Here is a 20,791-nt window from a genome sequence, read left to right as displayed (position 1 = left end):
GGTCCACGTCAGCTCGGCTGTCTACTGCACACGGGATGAGTGATGAATTTAAAAAGAATAGAACGCTCAGGAAATTCTCTAAAACGCGTTTTGAACGACTGCAGGAGATTGGACGTAAAGCCAGCTCGCTGCTGGAGATCGAAATGTCGAGTGAGGTCACTCGCTAAGCGCGCATGTCAAAATTTTCGCAGTCTTTCAAAGTGCAGATGACGGCCTGTACCAATGTCCCCGATGAAGAGTTCCAGCTTGCTTTCAAATGCAAAGTTGAAGGGATACGACTATTTCCAATGCCTTGCATTTTCACATTGAGCTGGTTCAGATGTCCAGTTATGTCCACGAGAGTGAAACTGCAGGAGCCCCTGGGTGTTACCTAACTCAGGATGCTCGACGCCTTTTCATTTTGAGAAGAGTCCGGATTTCACTCAGGCACGCCGCAAAACGGCTGAGCACCTTCCCCCTTGACAGCCAACGCACATTGCTGTGTAAAAGCAGACCAGGATAATTATTCCCAACTTCTTCCAACAGTGCTTCAAACTGGCGATCATTTAATCGGGTGTGCATCGAAGTGTCGCTTTACATTTGACCGTTTCATCGATGCAATTTTATCATTGCGTATTAGACACACCGCAGGTCCCGATCTCTCCACTGAGGCAAATCATTTACATTTACATTTAGTCATTTAGCAGACGCTTTTATCCAAAGCGACTTACAAGGGAGAATAACATTCAAGCTACATTGCGACAGAGATTAGTGTAATAACAACATTAGTGTAACAATAAATACTGCAAGGTGGTGCTAAGTACATGTAAGTTAGGAGAGGAGGTACTCACTGAAGAGCTGGGTCTTCAAGTGCTTCTTAAAGACAGAGGGGGAGGTCCCTGCTCTGGTCATTTTTGGCAGCTCGTTCCACCAACGTGGAACTACAAATGAGAATAGCCTGGATTGCCGTGGCTGTATGGTCGGCAGAGCCAGGCGACGCTCATTTGACGAGCGCAGCATCCGGGGGGCAACATGTGCTCTTACAAGAGCATTTAAGTAGGCGGGAGCATTCCCAGCGATCACTCTGTAGGCCAGCGTAAGAGACTTGAACTTGATGCGGGCGGCTACAGGTAACCAGTGGAGCTTGATGAGCAGCGGAGTGACATGTGCCCTCTTTGGCTGGTTGAACACCAGTCGCGCCGCCGCATTCTGTATCATCTGCAGTGGCTTCACCGCACAGGCAGGCAAGCCTGTTAAGAGGGCATTGCAGTAGTCGAGACGGGACATCACCAAGGTTTGTACCAGCAGTTGAGTGGCATATTGGGTCAGGTACGGCCTGACTTTTCGAATTCAAATTCCTCTGTCCACTCGGCCTGGAACGTACGGTAACCCTCATCTTTTTCTTCTTTTCGACATCTTTTCCGTCTTAAGGATTCGATGCAGATAAACTAGCTGGCCATCTGACGAAAAGGAGGGACGTTTATTTCTCGACCCTACAACGACCCATGGCGCACCGCATTATTCACTGAAAATTGAGTTTTAGTGTCGACAGATTAAAATAGAACAGAATATTTTATATTTTGAATTTTATTTTCAAAATTCTAAATCCTCTTTTACTTTAAAATGACACAGAATTATTTATTACTCGTTAATTGAGACAAAACATTTTTTGCTCAATTTTCTGCAAGCCATAGGTTCCCGACCCCTGATCTAAAACAACGCAGGCCAGGGGGTCCCAGGGACCAGGATTAAGAAACAATGTCTTGGCTTACATGTCTTATTTTGTTATATGTTCACATGACTCTCACACCAACTACTGATTAGTCACAATAAATGTATTGTTTATTTTTTTGTCTAAATACAAAAAAAAAAAAAAAATCTACTTCGATAAGAACAATATAATAGAACGATTTAAAATAAAATCGCACAAATAGAGTTGTTGATTTAACAGAGACAGTATAGAATAGAACAGACAAAGGGTGGCAAACAGTGTGTACGTATATGAAAAAATAGTGCAATCGGAAGTCACACTGTATGTACGGTAATAAGAAAGTTAGCGCACAACTCATATTATAATTTATAGTTTTCCACCTATATTCCATAACTATCTATTCTGTGCATAGTATCACATGCTGTATATCTGACTTTCTGTATCTTTGGCGATCTGTATATATCTGATATTTTATTGTAAATATGTTTTAAAATATGTTCATATTTTAGTTTTATTCTCCTTTTTTGTACTGTCAAGCCATTTTTTAATGTTATGGTCTGCAATGGAGTGCACTACACTCCAACAGAAGAAGTTCCTAGTACATGTACCTGCCAAAATAAAACTGTTCAGAATCCACTCTGATTCTGAAGAAGTCTCTCAGAGGTTGGTGGAAGTAGGGCCCTGCCTCTGGTCATGGGGGTCTTGATTCCAGGAGGTGTGTGCTGAGTGGGGGTATTGAGGCTGCAGGGCGGGCATCTGCTGGACCATTTGTCGGAATACAGTAGTAATGTCCTGAAGCACGGCCATCTCCTGCGCCTTCTCCACCCGCGCCTCTCTCCGTACCTGCTCCTCGTACTCCCGCTGCTCCAACAACCGGAGCCGTTCTCGCTCGTTGAAGTCCTTGTCCATCTCACTGAACAGTTCCCTAATCTCTGCCGTTAGCCTTTCCGAGCGTGTCTGGTTCCTCCTCTTCTTCTTCGGTGGAGAATGACACGATGACTCTAACAACAGAAAGAAGAACGGCATTAGTTGAACACTAGTTACAAAGCCAGCTAGCATTGTCGATTTGTCAGCCATTATCCATTACTTGTGTTGTGCTCTGTATCATGCAAGGAGCTTGCCTGGCATCACCAGACCAATTTGCAAAAGCGAATACGTCTGGAATCTCTCAATTTTCGAATTCCGGGGGGCAATACCAACGGGCGCAGACTAAAATGTCTCCTGACGCAATTGTACATGCCTACAACCAAGCAGAGCAACGAAAACGCGTGGCATAGCGCTGAGCAAGTGAGTTTGTAAATTAACTTTACCAAATCCTGTCAAAAGTACGGCAAACATTTCTGCTCAAACAAGAGCTTTATAGAAAACGTGCCGTCCAGTTCGTCTTATGCTGCGGCGATAGCGGATTTCAACAGACCGTTCCACATCAGTGGCGGCCATTTTGGTAAGGTGCCTCGACGGCTCACAGCATCGCCATCGTATCAAACCCGCCCCATATTGGATAAACGGTTGGGATTGGCCCGAAAAGAGAAAATGAAGCCGGCCCCAACTATCACTTTAAGGAGCAGGCGAAGTGGGTGTGGTGCTGTGAGAAACTGATCCCTTTTTGGTATCGATCCAATTGATTGCTGGAGTTGAAAATGAGGCATAGATACTTTTATTTATATCTCTGTATATCCTTTAACCAGGTAAAAAAAATCATTGAGATTAGAGTGACCTGGCCAAGAGAGCAGTGTAAACATTGTTACAACAATAAACAAACAGCCATAGGCAACCGTCACGTGCTGCAGGTGAACCCAATATCCAGTTAAAATGAAATACAAGAACCAAGATCCAGTTATGGTGCATAACCAGGTACAAATGCACTTAAAGCAATCTCAGTGAAATTTTCACATTAACCAAGCGTGCTTTTTTCGTTCTAACTCTGGGGACCAATATCTGTGGAATATCCTGAGAGCGCAGGCCATATTTACTTTGGTTTTCACACACAACATGTGCATATATGTTTGAGGGCCCAGCCCGAGGAAAGATTTAGATATAAAAGCCAACCAATGCAAAAGCCTGCAGACATAGAGATGGCCACTTAGCAGCAGCATTCAGAGTACAGGGCTTTACAAGTTGTGTACAGTGTACAACTTCTGATCAATAATACCTAAAAACTTGTTTTTTTTGTGACCTAAGGCAGACTAGATGTTAACTCTTGGCCATTTGAATATAGCATGAGTTTGGATTTGTCTGCATTTAACACCAATTTAAGTTGAGTTAGATGAAAGTCTACTGATAACGTGAGAAAGTATGGATCAAGCTCGCCAGGACCAGCGGATTTGTTAGGATGCAGTTGCTTTAAGGCTCTATTGACCCCTGTCACATCAAGAGGAGTACAATTGAAGGTTTGAACCATAGAATAAACTGGGGAGAAGAGTAAACTTGGGCTCATTGGGTTGTTTTGATTCTGGACGTAAAGACTCAAATAAAAAAAACCCGAAGAAACAAATGTTCATTGAAGCAGTTAAGAATGGCTGATTTATCAGTTTGAGGATATGAGTTTCACCATGCGGGCCGGCAACTCATTCGTAGTTACACTCCCAAATGAAAATGCTATTACTATCCAGAATTTCTTAGGATCATTAAAGTTACTAGTAGTTTCAGAGCTCAGATTAAGCTTTTTTGACTCTTCGCTCTTTTCACTCTAAATTTGTCGAAGGGAGACTTTATTTACAATATTAGTAAAAGCGTCATGAAATATTCCCAAGCGAGTTCTACATCATAAACGAGAGAGAGCTTGTACCACTCAAAGTCCCACAAATCATGAAGAAAAGCTTGCTCACGTAAACGCTTAAACTGTAATTTAAGGACAATTTGTGGTCTTGATTTGGGGATCTTAGCTCCTCTGACTGTAGCTATGACACAATGTTCGCTGATATAATTTGCAAAAATACCAATATCTGAAAATTTATGGAGGAGAACTGGTTTAAAAAAAACAAAACAAAAAAAGAGGAATTCTCCGGGCATTTCGAGATTTGGGTGAGTTGAGCTACTGATTAGTTGTGTGAAATTAAATGAGTCACAGGCAGATTTAAACCTGTCAGAGACAAAGGACAACCCGTCCAAGTTAAAATCTCCAGGAAGGAGAACCTCATTGAAATCGAGGGATGATAGTTGTTTACGCAACGACGATAACTCTTCGCTGCTTGCTGAGGTGGGTCTAAAACAACCGACAGCAGCGATAAAATGGCCTTTAAGAAGTTCAAATTTCAGGGCAAGAAGCTCAAATTGTCTGCTGAGAGATACTGACGATAGGATGGCAGCATGAAATTTGTTCTTTATATAAATGGCAGCACCACCGCCCTTTCTGGGACGGTCACAACGAAACACTCTGTAACCCTTAATTGCAATGTCTTTGTCTGTTGATAAGATTTGTTTCGCCAGGTTTTAGACAAAACAAAAATATCAGTTTCAGATGATTGTGCCCAGATTTTTACTCGATCCAATTTAGGAATTACACTCTTGACATTCAGGTGAATAATACCGAGCCCAGGTCTGCCTTTGAAATCACGGGGGGGGGGGTACTCAAAAATAATTTAAAACTGGGCCGGGGTTGGGTCGAACATCTCCTGATAGTAGCAGCAAGAGGTCAATAAAACATTTTCGTTTGTTTGATTGGTTTGGGCACTGATCAATTATTCCTAACCCCTGGTTTACTCGGGGGGGGGGGGGGGGGGGACGACGACCGGTCATATGGACTCAAAAGGTCATATTACAAATCCCAGTTTGTGCCTTTTCTAAGTTACACAACACGAGGCACATTATAGTCTCCACACCTTCCGTGCGCTTGATGGGGATACAGCACAAGTCAATAAGCGCAAAAGGGGTGCCGATCGACCCGCCCGTCCCTAGGGGGCAGACGTATTCGGCCGGAGCCAATGGACCCGGGGATCGCAGGTTGTGCTGGTTCCCAGGCTAGCGGGTAGCCGGGCTACGCCACCGAATACCAGCAGCGAACAATACAAAATGGTACCTGTGCTTAAACCCGACTCGTGGACCGACGCGTCCGTTTCATGGTACGGAGCCTGCTCGTCGGTGTCGCTGTGCGCCGCCTTGAGACAGCCGGACGCGGGAAGCGTCTCGGGGCCTCTTGTGGCGGCGGCCTCCGCGCTCCCGGAGGCCGGGGCCGCCTCCGCGCTCCCGGAGGCCGGCGCCGCCTCCGCGCTCTCCGCCAGAACCGCGGGGTGACTCGGACCCCATATGGCCTCGCACAAGCCAAAGTAGCACCATGTTTTGCGGTCGTTCCCACTCCGGCCGTTGTGGTCGAGCACCTGGTGGTACTGCCGCTTCAGCGTCTTCAGCTTGCTGTTCACCTGCGCCTTGGCCCGGATCACGCCGCGGTCGCGCAGCCGCTTCGTGATCTGGTCGTAAACCACCGAGTCCCGCGCCGTTCCTTGGATCTGGCGGACGATCTGAGCGTCGGCCCTCACCGTCAGGAGCGTGCGAATCTCGTCGTCCTTCCAGTTCGACATGTTCGTCCCGCGTTATGGCGCCTCGGTGTGACCCTTCCCCGTCACCCTCGGGTGTTTTGTGTTCTTCCGGTTTCGCAGCCGTCGCCTGAGAGAAACGTCATCGACCTGCTCCATTCACACACGGGCTCAGGCGGACTTTGCGCGGACTTTGCGCTCCGGGAGCAGGCGGGGTGCGTCCTCCAGGTAATGTCTGGATAAGTTCAGGGTTGCAGTGTGTGTGTGAAAGCAGCCTTATTACAGATTCCCAGATCCGTTCCGGCCTGACTGACAAACGCTGCGTCATCCCACAAAGCCAATTTTTAATACTCCTGACTTCATATCGTGCGCATTTCATCAGTTCCCACGCTGACCCAAACCTGTGCACGGCCTCTGCATAGATTCCCAGCGCCGTGAATAAAGTCGACCTTACAAGAAGTGAATGGAAATGCACAACACCAGTGTTAACAAAAATCAAAACCTTTATTGAAGATTCATTTTAGTCATAAAAAAAAAAAAAGAATTTAAAATCGCAGGGAACAGTTGAGTAAAACTTGGAATGCTAGTTGTTATGGACCCAAACTATTCAGTTGTGACTGTTGGTTCTGAGCGTGTTCTGGTGCTTTTTCGGAGGGTCATCCACTTCCGATGCCGGATGCTAGCGGACCCTCATTTCCAGGCCCGAACGGCTGGTTTTGATAACGTGGCCAGTATGAATTCCCTAAATCCTCCACCCCCACCCACACAACCCCACCTCCCGCTGCCCCAGTCCTGCTACAAGTACTGTCAGGAGCGATTTACTCCTTGGCAACAGCGAAGGGCTTCTCCACGTCGATCTTGCCGCAGTCGTGGATGACGACATCTTGAAGAGGCTTATCCCTGCTGTCAGTCTTTGTTGCCTCGATCTTCCTCACGACATCCTGGGGGAAAAGGCAGAGATAAGAAATCAGATTGACAACGCAGCATCAGATTTACAGTCAACTAGCAAATTTGACATCAAATGATGCAAAACACTTTTAGGTATCTCTTTTAATCTGTATAAACATTTACAATTTAAACTGGACGGTCACATCAATGTAGACTGATTTCCATGTACAATATGCAACCGTGACTTTATAGGAATCCAAACTGAGCAGAAGATAATGATTTAGGTCGGAATCCAGGAAACTGGCAAAATGTCAGACGGCCATTGAACCTTGTCAAGGCAGTCATTGGTTCATTTCCTGGATTTGATTCTCAATTTCTCTCACTTTTGAAAGTAAATATTTTACAGCTCAATCAGCAAAGGGGGTAGAAGTCCAAACAGTCTAAAAAAAAAAAAAAAAAAACACCCGAAGTGCCCCCCCCCTCCAACTGTTGAAGCAGCACAGGCCTCAACATTTGAGGGCTTGTTCAGTGGTTCAGGTACCTCCCCCCACCCCTCTTCCATCCCCGCAGACTCACCAAGCCCTCCAGAATCTTTCCGAAGACCACGTGCTTGCCGTCGAGCCACGTCGTCATGACGGTGGTGATGAAGAACTGGGAGCCATTGGTGTCTTTGCCGGCATTGGCCATGCTCAGCCAGCCGGGGCCGTAGTGCTTCAGCTTGAAGTTCTCGTCAGGGAAACGGTCGCCGTAGATGCTCTTGCCTTGGATTTGGAGAACAGTTGCACTCATTAATTGGGGGGGCTCTTTCACTTAAAAGGAAAACTATGGGATTTTCTGACCTAAACTTTAAGATTCTGATCACCCATAGGCATTGGTGCAACGCAGGAAAGTTTTCATAGTTCTAAGAACTTTTGGAGGAACCCTCCCTTTTTGTGTCCGCACTGCAGGAAATAGAAAGAATCGTAGTTCTTAGAACGCAGTTTTTGGGGGACCTCATATATATATATATATATATATATATATATATTTTTTTTTTTTAGCTCTAACTAACCAACTAACCATCACAAGAGGAATCTTCAGTGATGTGAGTGATTGGTGAACACATGAGTCAATGCAGTACCAGCGACTGCCATATTTAAAAACCCGTGGAACCCATTAACAATAACTTCAGTGTGTTTAAAAAAAAAAAAAAAAAAAAAGTTTTTAAAAGCCCCCTGCCCCAACCTCACCGCAGACTCAGACTGACCCTTGACCGGGATTGGCGTACATGTACACTCAGCGCCAATAAAAAAATTAAAAACCAAACAATAAAAAACAAATATTGTGTTAGTGGCAGATTTATTTATTCCATTTTCCGAAATTAATTGAATGAAACAAAAAGTGTGTCCCGATGAGTGCCCTAGCCTTATGAGAGTTGGACCAAACTTTTAAATTTTGTCTTGCAGATATGAGTGAAGATTCAGCAACTGGATTTCTTATTTTGCCCCAAAAACAAAAAGAACACAGAACTTGTGCCGATAGGCCATTGGGTTACATCACTTCAGCGTTCCTACCGGCGGTGCAAACGCAACCAGAAAAAAAGCCCCGAAGGCATTGAGTTCTCGGGGGACCTGCCTAGTTCCTAGTTCCGAGTCCCCAAAACAGTTTGGTCCAGAAACACCTCACATTGATTCCCAAATGACAAGGAAAATAGTGCTTAGCTTAAAAAAACAAACAGTTTTTCCTTCAAGTATCAAATTGGATACAAACAAAAATGAGCGTTTCTAAAAACGCTTTCCAGCAAAGCAATACATAGTTGTGTGTCTCACGTGATTTAAGGTAAGGAAGTCAGGAAAAGCAGTCCAAGACTTACAATAAATGTTATGCATTCTATTTAAAACCTCGTAATCAAATAACACGGCAGTGAGGGGTAATATTCTCCATCTGTGCCAAGTGGTGGTTTGGCTGTCTATGGTAAAACAATAAAACTGTACTTTTTAGAATGTATATTCTGTCTGCCTTTACTTGCATATTAAAAAAGGCTGAGATGTGCACAGAATCAGTCTTATTTAGGACCAAAACCTCATAGTGCCATATGCTGTGTCAAAGGGTCAGGATATTTACCGCCAGTGCCATCGCCTCTGGTGAAGTCTCCGCCCTGAATCATGAAATCCTTGATGACTCTGTGGAATTTGCTGCCCTTGTAGCCAATTCCTTTCTGTACAAAATAGAAAAAAAAAAATGGACAAATAAAAACAGTATTAGTTAGGTACACCTTTTCACTGCCAGATTCTCGTAATTTTCAAGAGTCATCAATGGCTTTTACAGTTTAGACATAGACCCAGCCGGAGAGAGAGAGAGAGAGAGAGAGAGAGGGAGGGAGGGAGGGCCCTGCGCGGAGGAAGCCCCTGCACACCGGAACCCCAACAGTGGTCCCACTTCATGTTTGATATAATTTGTGACCCACTGCAGCAAAACCTGCATTGTCTTGCATTTCTAAAAAATAAAACACGAGCCGCCAAATAAGTTGGAAAAAAAAAAACCTTTCTAGAAGGAAAATAAGATTTTTCCAGATTCGTGTTCTTTTTTTTTTTTTTTTTTTTTTTTTTTTAAATCTCAACGTATTTTCAAAATAGAGTTTGATTTATAAATAGTAGATAAGTGTTTAACCGTGAAGTTAAATATTCCCGTTCGATTACATGGGGGAAAAGCAGTTAATACCAAGATGCTGAACAGCAACGCAAACAACGCTAGGAAACCATCGATGTGAAGATCATTCCTCCATATTCCATGTGATGTCACAATGTGAAACCGTTTTGATAAGAGTTCAACCTTTAAATATTATGTGTTTTACACACACACACACACACACACCTGAATTCACTGTTGTGTGGGCGGCGTAACACGCTAATAAGAAAAGCTGACGTCACTTCCATAAACAAGACGAGGAGCCTTCGGAAAACTTTGAAGGTGATTATCTCAGAAACAGTTGGCTGCACCCTCGTCACTAACAAGTCATAGCTTGAACAATATTTGCTTGATTGACCCAAGCAGCACCTTGTTTTGAAGCTCTGATTCTACACTTTGAAATGACGTGTAAAAAAGTGAAACGGCACCAAAAGCACCAAAAATATGCGGTGGGTCGCATATGTGCATAACGGATTGGCGCGATATCTCGTTATGGGATTCAGACATGGAAACCTCTGGAGAAGTTTCGTTTAGTTCGACTAAACAAGTTTGTTTCACTGCTGTACAGTTGGCTGTTTCTGCCGTGTCCTAGGAGGTCAAGGAAAAGAGACTACAAAAAAAAACAAATCAAATAAATCTCAAATTTATCATTGTTATCCTGGAACTTACAATCAACTCAAAATGCAAGTTGAGACATTACCTGCTTCAAAATCGAATGTTCCTCCGCTTAAACCCAAAACATGAAGTTTGTCTTTATTCCTAAAAAAATATTTGAACACTGATGCGCACATGAAATGCCTTGATGGAAGCAATCTGTGCTCTTTACAAGCCAATTCTTTAAAATGAGGTTAGATAAATAGATTAGATAAATTTGATGAATAAAAGGCCGCTCCCCGTTTCCTTCTTCCTCGGCAGCAGCTGAGCTTGTTACTCAACCAATCTTAGCGGGTATGGTGCATCAGCTGATCACACACACACACATTTCCAACAGCAAAGCTAGTCCTAAAAGTTTTCAAGTTTCCAGTTCTTACCTCTCCGGTCGCCAATGCAATAAAGTTTTCCGCTGTTTTGGGAACAGTTTTGCCGAACACGCCGATCACGATTTTTCCAATATCCTCATCCCCAATTCTCATGTCAAAGTACACCTGTAAAACAAAAGTAAAATGGTAAGATATTCACAAACTTTTTTTTCCGTTTACTCTGTATATGCCTGACATCTTTTATTTTTCAGATTTCTATTCCATAAATTAAGAGTAATATTATTATTATTTTATTTTACCACGCCCCAATGAATGGCCGGTACAATACCAGTACAATTCAGTACTTAAGAGGAAATACATCAAATAATCTGCGTTGACTGGATTACACTGCATGTCCTAGAATCCCATTCAAAACCGCAATTGTAATTATTTTCTCTAAAATGCCCCTTTTTGATCCGTTGACGTGGTGGTGGGGGGGGGGTTCTTTTAGACAAAACGGTCGCGGGGATGACCGCTTTAAAGTGCTGACAGGGTTGGCCGCTGCCTCGCGTTCCATTCACGGTGCTACGGGCCGCAGCTTTGTAGACGTGGCCAAGCACAGCGGCGGCGGCCTGGCCGACGGACAGACCGTCCGCGCCGGGCCATTTCAAACAAGCGACACGCCGCGGTACGACCTTTGGTTATGGACGCGGAGCGAGCTGCAGAAAGGTGGACACGAAGTGCGGATATTATGCGAGCGCCGGCTCCTAACGGCAGCAACATCTAACTCTACCCGCATCTAGTTCTAGTTTCCTGGGTTTTTTTTCCCCCAGTGTGAATTGTTGATGCTGACGGGTTTTTTTTTCCCCTTCTGTATTTTATGTTTTGTTATACATGTCTAATGTCCCCATTGTGTGGTTATTTCTCAGGTTTATTCCATTCTTTCCCTTTGGTTCTGCTCCAGTTAGCCACGCCGCTACAGCGCGGGCCGTTAGCCCCAGAATCCGTGGCCGCCGGCTAAAATGCGCTCCGACGTGGCTAAGAGCTAGGCTAGCAGTTAGCTAGACGAGGCCAGCCGCTACCTTCGCTGTGACTTTCGGGCCCTTCTTCCTCTCGTCGGCGTCCGAGCCGCTGGGGAACAGGAGGAAAACCACCGACCCGACGATGACTGTCACGGCCACTAGGAACTTCATCCTTCGCTCGCAGATCCGAACCATGAACCGAGGGAAAGGGCTGCCGGGCGACGGGCTTCTTTTATCTGGCTGCGGCCGGAGGGAGGGAGGGAGGGAGGGAGGGAGGGAGACGGGCGGCGAGGTGGGCGGGGTGGAGGTCGCGGGTGGGGGGGGCGGGGCTTTCGCGGGCCCGACGGACGCACCGCGCCGCGATTGGCTCGCACCCCGGGGCGCCCGCGCCAATCGGATCAGACCACGTTAGGCCGCTCGCCCGCACGCGCCGTCGCCCGTTTTGTTTTTTTTTTGTTTTTTAGGGGATTTAGCGTCGAAAGTTTTTTTTGTTGAATTTCGAGAAAGTTCACGACGTAAAAGGGGAGAAAATTAAAATCGAGACGTCGAGATTAGGGATGCACAACGAATGTTAGGAATTTAAGATGATTATATTTTTAGTGCCTCGTTTTAGGCTGCAGTTGCACATCTTCACAATATTATTTTAACATTTTAACATTTCAGAGGTTGTCTTCATTCTCAAATATGACTTTAATTTGGACATTCCACCTTTCATCTCAAAATTTTAGACTTTTTTTTTTTCAAAATGTGATTTTAACCTCGATATTTCATCTTTTATATCGTAATTTCAAAACACAATAGATCTTTCTCTCTCTATGGCCTTAATCCTCCTCCATACTAACTCTATAAAGTTACATACAAGCAAAACTACTTTTATCCTCTTATGTATTCATAAAGCCTAAGTGTTCCTTTTTATGCGTGTTAAAATATAATCTATAAAAATAGCGTTACACCAAATGAGAAAATGTCATACAATTTAAGTTGTAAATTGTTTTAAACGTGTAATATCTACATGCAGTAATATATGAAAATATTATTTCAATTTAAAAAAATAAAAAATGTCAACCTAAATAAACCTAAAACTGAAAAAGACATTAGCACACCAGTCACATATTATTAGCCAACTATTAATTTAATCACACACATTGCTGCATGGTTTGACATCACTTCCCTGAGCTATAGCCTCCTGTAGTTCACAGGTAGACCATCACATTTTACTTTCCCCAAATGCCTCTATTTGATTTTTAACTGGATATAAGGATTTATTAACTGTTGAGTCTAAGGAGTACATTTAAGAATTAATTGCTGAATCCATAATATCTGCTTCTCCAAGCTAGTTTAAGCTTGTTGACATCAAATAACATCAAAAGTCCTATATGCCATGTTTTAATATATACATTTTAATGACATTACAAAATAAAATTTGCCTTTTTTGACTGAAAGAAATGATAAAAATCTGACAAAACAAGAACAGACAGACAGAAAACTGGTAATAGATTGTACTTGCTAAATATGACAGGGTTTAAAGAATTCAGAAATAAGGCTATACATTCACCTCTACAGATGTCCCACTGAAGCACATCTGCTTCTCTCTAGTGCAAAGAATCCCTCCGACTAGATTTGATACATTTTTCTTTTTCTGCATTATGACTTTGTTATTGCATGCCTTCACTGGCCATTTGAGGTATACAAAGACATAGTGCCGATAGTAAGAAACATCTTGGTCATTTCCTTTGTTAAATGGGCCCAGAAAAAAAAAAGGAGTATTTCTCTATGCCTATATAATATAAATGCCAGTACATTATCTGAGGCAGTTTAATGGACACATTATCTAATGCCAATGTGTTATGCACTCACATTATAGAAGTACAGGTAATGATGAAAAAGTGAAACAGCAACGTATCCCTGCTAGAGCAAGGGACTCTTTAGGTTTTGTTGGCATCTTTTACGAGGCGTTATTGCATATTGTACAATCACCTAACATCTCAGGGGCCTCATTTATTTTCCTACAAAGATATTTGTGATTTGTAATAACCAAAGTTGACAGGAGAATGTACAAACCTCAACAGAAACATAAGCTGATGTTTATGGAAACGTAAGAGAAAAATTGAGAAATGGCATTGACAATTGCATTTACAATGTTTAAACTTTACCTCTCCTTTCTATGTTCTTTACAGGGTTTGGGAATCTCAATAGAAAAAAAAAATGCATATTATTTGAAGAATTTTTTTATGATTTGTGTGTTAACTTAACACATTATGATAACACATTAGCGCTAATTAACACTAATTATGCTCTTGATGCATAGGATGCCATTTTACGTTTTGATTCCTCACTGGGAAAAAGAGCGCATGCTACTGTGTCCAATTTGGGCTATATTGGCTCAAAATTTCAATGGCCAGATTTAAGGTTAACTGCTACAAATTGAAGGTGCTAATCAATTAGACTGACTGAAATGTGTATGGAAGGGTGTAACACTGTGAAACAACTGCTCTGGCAGAAGACAATTAGCATTAACGCTCCACTTTTGACATTTTTCCATCAATGTACAACAGGTGAATAAGGCTGACCTGCCCCCTATAATTAGTCACTATCGACTGACTATAGAAAATGATGGGTGTTAGTTAACAGGGTGGGATGAGAAGCTTGTGTAGGTGCCAAATTCTGAGTGGATTGTGATTTATAAAGGGAGCACGGAGAGGTGGGTACACATCAATGCAATTTTCAGAACGAGGCCCTTGCTTCACAATTTATGTGTACCAGAAAAAAGCATGACAAGAAAAGAAGAAAATATGTTTTTAGGCATTAACATCAATAACACCATCTTACAAAATCCAAAACAAGACTTGGGGGTGAGACATTTATAGTATCCAGTTAAAATAGTTCCATATATGTTTGTCGGATGAGACTTGACTGTGAGATGTTAAGCTTTTACTGTTACATAGCTGTTGCTAAGGTACGATTCCGTCTGAACTTCTTTGCCAAGGCACCACATATTATAGATATGCATGTCAGGGGAAATTAGGTGAGCCAACCAAAATCGATGGAGCTTGTGCCCACTGCATAGTTTCTGGCCAACATGGAACCCCATCAGGCAGAGTGGTAAAGAGCTCTACTCCTCGTTCTTTGTCCCTGTGAGGATTAGAAATTGTGAGTGATGGGGGGGCAGTTAGAATAAAAGAAGGCTGGAGGTGTTTAGAGGCAGGATTTAAGACTGTAGCAGCCAAACACTTTCTAAAATCTAACGGGACAAAACCTTTGGGAAGGAAGACACACAAGTGGGTCCGGGAACCGATGTCCCGATCTGTCCTGAAGCCATGATTCCAACCAGAGTACCAATGCTACAGCACGTACCTTACAGGAAAGGGAGTGGCTTTTCGGTCCACACTACCGGCTTTGTTCGGGGGGAAACGGAGTGCAAGCTTTGAGCGACCCTCAAAACGGCTGCTGGGGCTTTAACTCGGAGTACACGAGTCCTTCTGCGGAGATGGCGTCGCCGAGCCCCACTGTCCGCAGCGGCTGCTTGCAGACAAGCACCGGCGCGAGGTGAAAGGTCACGTTGCCGCGACGCCACACGGTCACAGGATGCTCCGGATTTAACGCCAGCTTTACTTTGGGCTCGGTGTGCGAGCTGTGAAACTCTACGGGGGCTCTGAGCTCCACCTTGCTAACGTCGATGGTTTGGAGGCCACAGGCCTGGGTGCTGGCGACCCGCGCTCCGGCCATCACCGCCGCCGCCTGGTTCCCCCAGGACCCCTCCACGGTCGCCAGGATGTGGTAGGCCAAGGTGTGGAAGTGGATGCGGGTGAGGTCCGCCTCCGACAGCGGGTCGCTGCGCCCGTGCTCCTCCAGGATCCAGAGAAGTATGTCGCTGACGCGGCCCACGTCCGGTGTTCCCTTCCAGGAGGCCAGGTCGGCATGAGGCCCCCCGCCGGCCTGCGACAGGAAGAGCAGCTCCTGCTCATTCAGCCCAATTGAGCTGACAATGGGCATGAACTGCTAACAGACAACAGACAACAGACAACCTATTTAACTTCAGTTTAATAAGGACGGCCCTTTGTGACAGACCACAAAATGTATTTCATCATTGGCAGCTATTGTGTCACATCATTACCTATTCACCTATAGTTCCACATACAGGCAACTTCATCTTGGGGTTAAAAGATGGAATATTAAGTCAACTATCAAACATGCTCCCTGTGCGTTGCCTCTCATTCTTCCGTGCTGGCCCCCTGGGAGTGCAGCTGCAATATATTTCTCCAAACGTAGTTATAATTTTAATTCCGTACCTCCTGCATGATGTGGCTCATGTAGTCCTTGTCGGTCATGCTGGCCAGCTCCAGGTGGATGGGAACTTCTTTGGGAATGTCAGATACGGCCGCCACGGCCTGCAAAAGACACAATGCAACAAGGTCAAAAGTCTTTGTAAATAACATAATCCAATAATTATTCTTCCCATCATTCATACATATTATACATTATATATCTATTATCTTTCTGTATGTACTCTGTTTGTGGGTTATAAATTTACCCCCCCCCCCCCAACTCAATTAGGAAGGGGATTTCTGTTTATAGGAATTTTAGTCAGCGAAGTCCATCAAGTTCTAATAGAAATGTTTAAAAATGCATTGTTGTGGACCTCTTTCAGCCTCTCTTCCCACAGCTGCCTCCCTTGGCCCTCCATCATGTGAAGCCCGGACAGGACCACTAGGTCCGGCCGGAACTCGTCCAGACTGGCCACAAACGTCTCCAGCGAGCTCATCTCACCATTGGACACGTCGTGGGAGAAGATGAAGCGATTTGCTTGTGGTGCTTTAGTTGAACCCCACTGTTCACCTGAGGGCAATGGGCACAAACAAAACAGGAAATGGGGAGTTGGGGGAGACATGAAATGCGTTAAGTCATGTAGGTCACAGATGTGTCTTATTTTCTGTATATTTCTGAGTTGCATGGATAGGGTTATGTATTTAAAAAATAATAATAATAATTGTGTGGCAACGCATGCCATACTTTGACACCCAGGTAGTTCAGCAACACAGAGCCAAAAATAAAACAAGTACAGTTGTACAGTCAGAATATCCCGTTGACAGTGTCTACCTGCTTTGTACTCCAGGATGAGGTGATACTCGTCTGTCTCCTGCAGGGAGTCTGGGGGAACCATGATCTGCTCGTCCAGCATCTCGTGAAGTTTAGGACCAACTGGTCCACACAGTAAAACCTGAGAGGGAGCAGTTATTTTTAAAACAGGGTGCAGTAGCTATCATGTATTCACTGGCGCAACTAGTTCCTTTTACAGTAGGGAGTCTGTGATACTGTACGTTGCTGTCTTTCCGTTCTGCTAGTTTGAAAGGACTGGGCCCCCTGCACGATGCTGTTCACTTAGCAATAAGAATTACACAAAGAAGGAAGAAAACACCCCCCCCCCAAAAAAAGGTTGTCAAAAAGACTTATGCAATATGCAATTTCCCTATGCCTACAGAACATTTTGTTTCAGCCTTGAGGTTATTGCAGGAATAACTGATAAATATACATTCATTTGACAGCTCAAGAGTCACACAGTACGGCACATAAAACTATCTTACCATAAGATCAGAGTAAGTGGCGAGCTTCTGGCCTATAAGGGCAGCATTCCCTCCAACATAAAGCTGGAAAAGGAAAACAACAAGAGTTGCCAACAAGACCAATTAAAAAAATCCATTTCAAAACCAACAGGTATATTGAGGCCTGCCAGCTGGAGGGCTCACCTGAGCACCCGGGTACTCTGCGGCTGCACGGGCGATCCTCTGAAAGACCTCCTTGTCGCTAAAGAAACGCTCTGCTGCTGCTCCCCGCGCCATGTAATGGATGAAGGCTTCCTTCAGGTCCTCTTTGGAGTGCAACACTTCATGGTCCAGGCCAGTCCCGGGATCGACGGCCAAGGCCTGCAGGAGTCCCACCCCTGAGACGACCACATCGACACAGGCATTCACCCTGGAAAAGACATTCATGACAAATATGGAACATTGTAAAGCAGACCGTTCAATAGCGACCACGCACAAATTATCAACACATTCCTATATAACTCAGGACTAATGGTAAAATCCTGAAACACACATTTTCTGTGAAATAAAATACTTCTTAACTTTTCCAACCTCAATGTAACAAATATATAATATATATATATATATATATATATATATATATCAGCATGCTCAATTTTTTTTATATTAAATTATAGCTTTGACCAACATTGCAATAAAAAAAAAAAATCTGAATTTTTTCACATTCAATTACAAATTAACTCATTATTTACGTTTCAAAATTCAGTCATTATTTTTCCATTCCAATAGCAATATTTTCACTGTGATGCAAAAATTGCACTTCTGCAATTTGCAGAAACATTCTCAGATGTATTCACAAAAAAAATTATACATACATACATACATACATATACATATATATGACAGTATGAGACTATAGTATTACAAAAAGTTACTGTAATGTAAAAGTACACCTTCAAATGCAGCATAATACACAGCACTGTTCAGTCACTGTTCATGTAAAAAATAAAAAAGGTTCTCCCTCCCTCTCGTGGGCTGTCTTTGGTGAACAACCAATCCCCAGCTGCCACCTTTTTCAAATACTACACTGAAGTAAACGACTCCAGGCAAATCCTGTGTAAGGACACGACATGGCCACAAGCTGCAAAGCAGCCTGGAGATAAGCTCCTTGTTAATAAATCCCTCCTCGCTGGCAAATCCAAACAGGGGTGGGGTGCGTTCGGCAGAACGGGCCTAGAAGGCTTCGCACAGTAAATAAAGAGAACAACCCACATCACACTGCAAACATAAAAACCGGGGGTGTCGTGTCAACCCGGCCAAAGTGCGTCCACGTGTTTACCCTTCCCCTAGAAGACAAATAGTGCGGAACTCACCCCACTGCCACTCGGCTCCACTGCCTGGAAGGCAGCGTTATCCGGTCCTCCCAGGCGGCAGAAATAACTTGCTCCGAGCCGGGGGTCGCCGGCTGAGGCGACGTGATGCGGCGCAGGATTCGCTGCGGGAGCCCCGGGTTGGCGTGGTACATGTAGCCCACGGTTAACGCCAGCAGGGCGACGGCTGCAGCCTTCCGCCACATGACGCTGCCGCACACCCCTACAACAGCAGCAACAACAAGAACAACAAGAAGACGAGCTCGTCTCAACGACACCTCGACAATCCCGGAACAAATCACAGGCAACCGGGAGGAAGAGACGGAGACACGCTGCAAGGGGGGGGGGGTGTTCTCCACCGGAAATTGTACGTTTTTCTAGCTTATTACTCCGGTGACAACATGGCCGGTGTCTGTTATTAGTTAGTAGAGTTGTGTCGACATGGACCGGGTTCCGTCTTGGTGCTGTTAGTTGTGGACATTTAATCCGTACAACCCCCTCCGGCAGACAACCGACCCCCCCCTCCCCCGCCACGGTGGATCAGGAGGACGGTTCGTGCCGCACGGACTAGTCTGAGGATTCCTGCCAATATGACCCCCGGGTCGCGTTTGCGGCGCATCAGCGTGTTGAGGCTGTCGCCGTACGCCCAACGTGGGACCCCGTGCGCGGCTAGCTAGCCCCGGCTGACGGGCGGAATAAAGTAACTTGACACTAGAAGCTTCGGGCGAGTTGGGCCCGGGGAGCAACTCAATTCAGCCGTAAGATCCGCGTTGGAATACTCGGTCTACCCGGGTGATGACGGCAAAGCGCCGCCAGGTAACCGGACACACGGTTAGCTCGACGCACCGGGGTTCGGGCTTCGGGTGTCCGGGCTTCGGATGAGCTCGTCAGTCGGAAGGCGGTCGTAAATCCGGATGCCCGGCAGAGGCGGCCCGGCCCCGTGTGCTGGGCGCTGCTGCGTGGAAGTCGCTTCGGGAGTCCGCGTTGGAACAAGCCCACGAAGGGGCGGCGGGGCTGGAGAGACGGGCAGCGGTCCCACAAGGAGCAGCCACTTCCGGGTTTAGTCCGCCGCGCATGCGCGCTGGATACATAACCGCCGGGCGACATTCGACAGGGCTTTTTCGTTAATGAATTAACTGACGTCAGTGGTCTGCGGACGTCATTGGACCGTCGCACTCACGGACAAGATGAATACGCTGTGTATCCGGGGTGGTCCCGACATGCCGGCGTCCAAGTTTGATCCAGATCGGTCCATTACGGTGGATTTAGTAAATTTAGCAAAAAAAACCCCCAAAAAAACAATGATAACGGCGCAAATGAGGACGCGCACAGCTCACATTATAACACTGCAGATTGGGCAACGATCGGTACTTTACCAATGCAGATGTAGCTAACGTGAGAACTTTATGGGTGTCATAGATCTGACAAACCCGCAGACAAAATGAATGAGGTGTGTATTCGGGGACGTTCCAACATGGTGTCGTCCAAGTTTGATCCAGATCGGTTAGAGAGACGGGCAGCGGTCCCACAAGGAGCAGCCACTTCCGGGTTTAGTCCGCCGCGCATGCGCGCTGGATACATAACCGCCGGGCGACATTCGACAGGGTTTTTTCGTTAATGAATTAACTGACGTCAGTGGTCTGCGGACGTCATTGGTCCGTCGCACTCACGGACAAGATGAATACGCTGTGTATCCGGGGTGGTCCCGACATGCCGGCGTCCAAGTTTGATCCAGATCGGTCCATTACGGTGGATTTAGTAAAAAAACAAACAAACAAAAAACAATAATAAAGGCGCAAATGACAGCGCGCACAGCTCACATGATAACACTGCAGCTTGGGCAACGATCGGTACTTCACCAACAGTGGCGGCACCAGCAGATGTAGCTAACGTGAGAACTTTGTGGGTGTCATAGATCTGACAAGCCCGCAGACAAAATGAGTGAGGTGTGTATTCGGGGACGTTCCAGCATGGCGTCGTCCAAGTTTGATCCAGATCGGTTAGTTATTGTGGGAGAAGTTTGTGATCAACAATAGCAACCTCACCAGGATGGCGCCGCCCTCCTTGCGGGCAGGAGCGAATCGAGGGAGTACACAGATCCGTTTTCATTATTTGAATCACTACACTGTACCCGCTGCTATTATCACAAACTGATTGATTCTCAGACTAGAGCTTCTGGCTCG

At 45.2% G+C, this 20,791-nt stretch overlaps 3 protein-coding genes across 5 annotated transcripts; all 3 read right to left on the bottom strand.

Moving 5' to 3' along the window:
* Positions 1–50: 50 nt before the first annotated feature.
* On the bottom strand, positions 51–6,227 carry LOC307231321 (uncharacterized protein). Its single transcript, XM_080001978.1, has 2 exons — positions 5,709–6,227; positions 51–2,691 (listed from the first exon to the last, which is right to left on the bottom strand). The coding sequence occupies exons 1-2, from the start codon at positions 6,205–6,207 to the stop codon at positions 2,348–2,350; spliced, it is 843 nt and encodes a 280-aa protein (XP_079858104.1). The 5' UTR covers positions 6,208–6,227; the 3' UTR covers positions 51–2,347.
* A 420-nt stretch (positions 6,228–6,647) lies between these two features.
* Positions 6,648–11,952, bottom strand: ppib (peptidylprolyl isomerase B (cyclophilin B)). The gene is made up of 5 exons (XM_080002476.1): positions 11,759–11,952; positions 10,749–10,862; positions 9,154–9,247; positions 7,627–7,811; positions 6,648–7,103 (listed from the first exon to the last, which is right to left on the bottom strand). Exons 1-5 carry the CDS (start codon positions 11,891–11,893, stop codon positions 6,981–6,983), a joined length of 651 nt encoding a protein of 216 aa, XP_079858602.1. The 5' UTR covers positions 11,894–11,952; the 3' UTR covers positions 6,648–6,980.
* A 1,116-nt stretch (positions 11,953–13,068) lies between these two features.
* adpgk (ADP-dependent glucokinase) lies at positions 13,069–19,545 on the bottom strand. Of its 3 annotated transcripts, none has more exons than XM_080001716.1 (8): positions 19,455–19,545; positions 18,612–18,831; positions 17,443–17,668; positions 17,281–17,343; positions 16,796–16,916; positions 16,338–16,534; positions 15,988–16,086; positions 13,069–15,697 (listed from the first exon to the last, which is right to left on the bottom strand). In XM_080001716.1, exons 2-8 carry the CDS (start codon positions 18,812–18,814, stop codon positions 15,134–15,136), a joined length of 1,473 nt encoding a protein of 490 aa, XP_079857842.1. In that variant the 5' UTR covers positions 18,815–18,831; positions 19,455–19,545; the 3' UTR covers positions 13,069–15,133. The 3 variants fall into 3 exon arrangements, with proteins under 3 accessions (XP_079857842.1, XP_079857843.1, XP_079857844.1); XM_080001717.1 differs by having other exon boundaries at positions 13,069–15,694; XM_080001718.1 differs by having other exon boundaries at positions 13,069–15,634.
* Between the last annotated feature and the right edge of the window lie 1,246 nt (positions 19,546–20,791).

Source organism: Zeus faber, assembly GCF_960531495.2.
Source record: "Zeus faber genome assembly, chromosome: 6".
NCBI classification, from domain to species: domain Eukaryota; kingdom Metazoa; phylum Chordata; class Actinopteri; order Zeiformes; family Zeidae; genus Zeus; species Zeus faber.
The sequence above is the reverse complement of the archived record's forward strand: the minus strand, read 5'-3'. Positions and strand labels throughout refer to the sequence as shown.

Excerpts from the sequence above, each read along its gene's own strand:
- adpgk (XM_080001716.1), bottom strand. The coding sequence starts at position 18,814 with ATGTGGCGGAAGGCTGCAGCCGTCGCCCTGCTGGCGTTAACCGTGGGC. Across the intron at positions 17,344-17,442 it reads CAGAGTACCCGGGTGCTCAG|CTTTATGTTGGAGGGAATGC; the intron begins GTGAGCCCTCCA and ends TTCCTTTTCCAG. Across the intron at positions 16,917-17,280 it reads CCACTTACTCTGATCTTATG|GTTTTACTGTGTGGACCAGT; the intron begins GTAAGATAGTTT and ends GCTCCCTCTCAG.
- ppib (XM_080002476.1), bottom strand. The coding sequence starts at position 11,893 with ATGGTTCGGATCTGCGAGCGAAGGATGAAGTTCCTAGTGGCCGTGACA. Across the intron at positions 9,248-10,748 it reads TTGCATTGGCGACCGGAGAG|AAAGGAATTGGCTACAAGGG; the intron begins GTAAGAACTGGA and ends TATTTTGTACAG. Across the intron at positions 7,104-7,626 it reads GAAAGATTCTGGAGGGCTTG|GATGTCGTGAGGAAGATCGA; the intron begins GTGAGTCTGCGG and ends CTTTTCCCCCAG.
- LOC307231321 (XM_080001978.1), bottom strand. The coding sequence starts at position 6,207 with ATGTCGAACTGGAAGGACGACGAGATTCGCACGCTCCTGACGGTGAGG. Across the intron at positions 2,692-5,708 it reads CGAGTCGGGTTTAAGCACAG|AGTCATCGTGTCATTCTCCA; the intron begins GTACCATTTTGT and ends TTCTGTTGTTAG.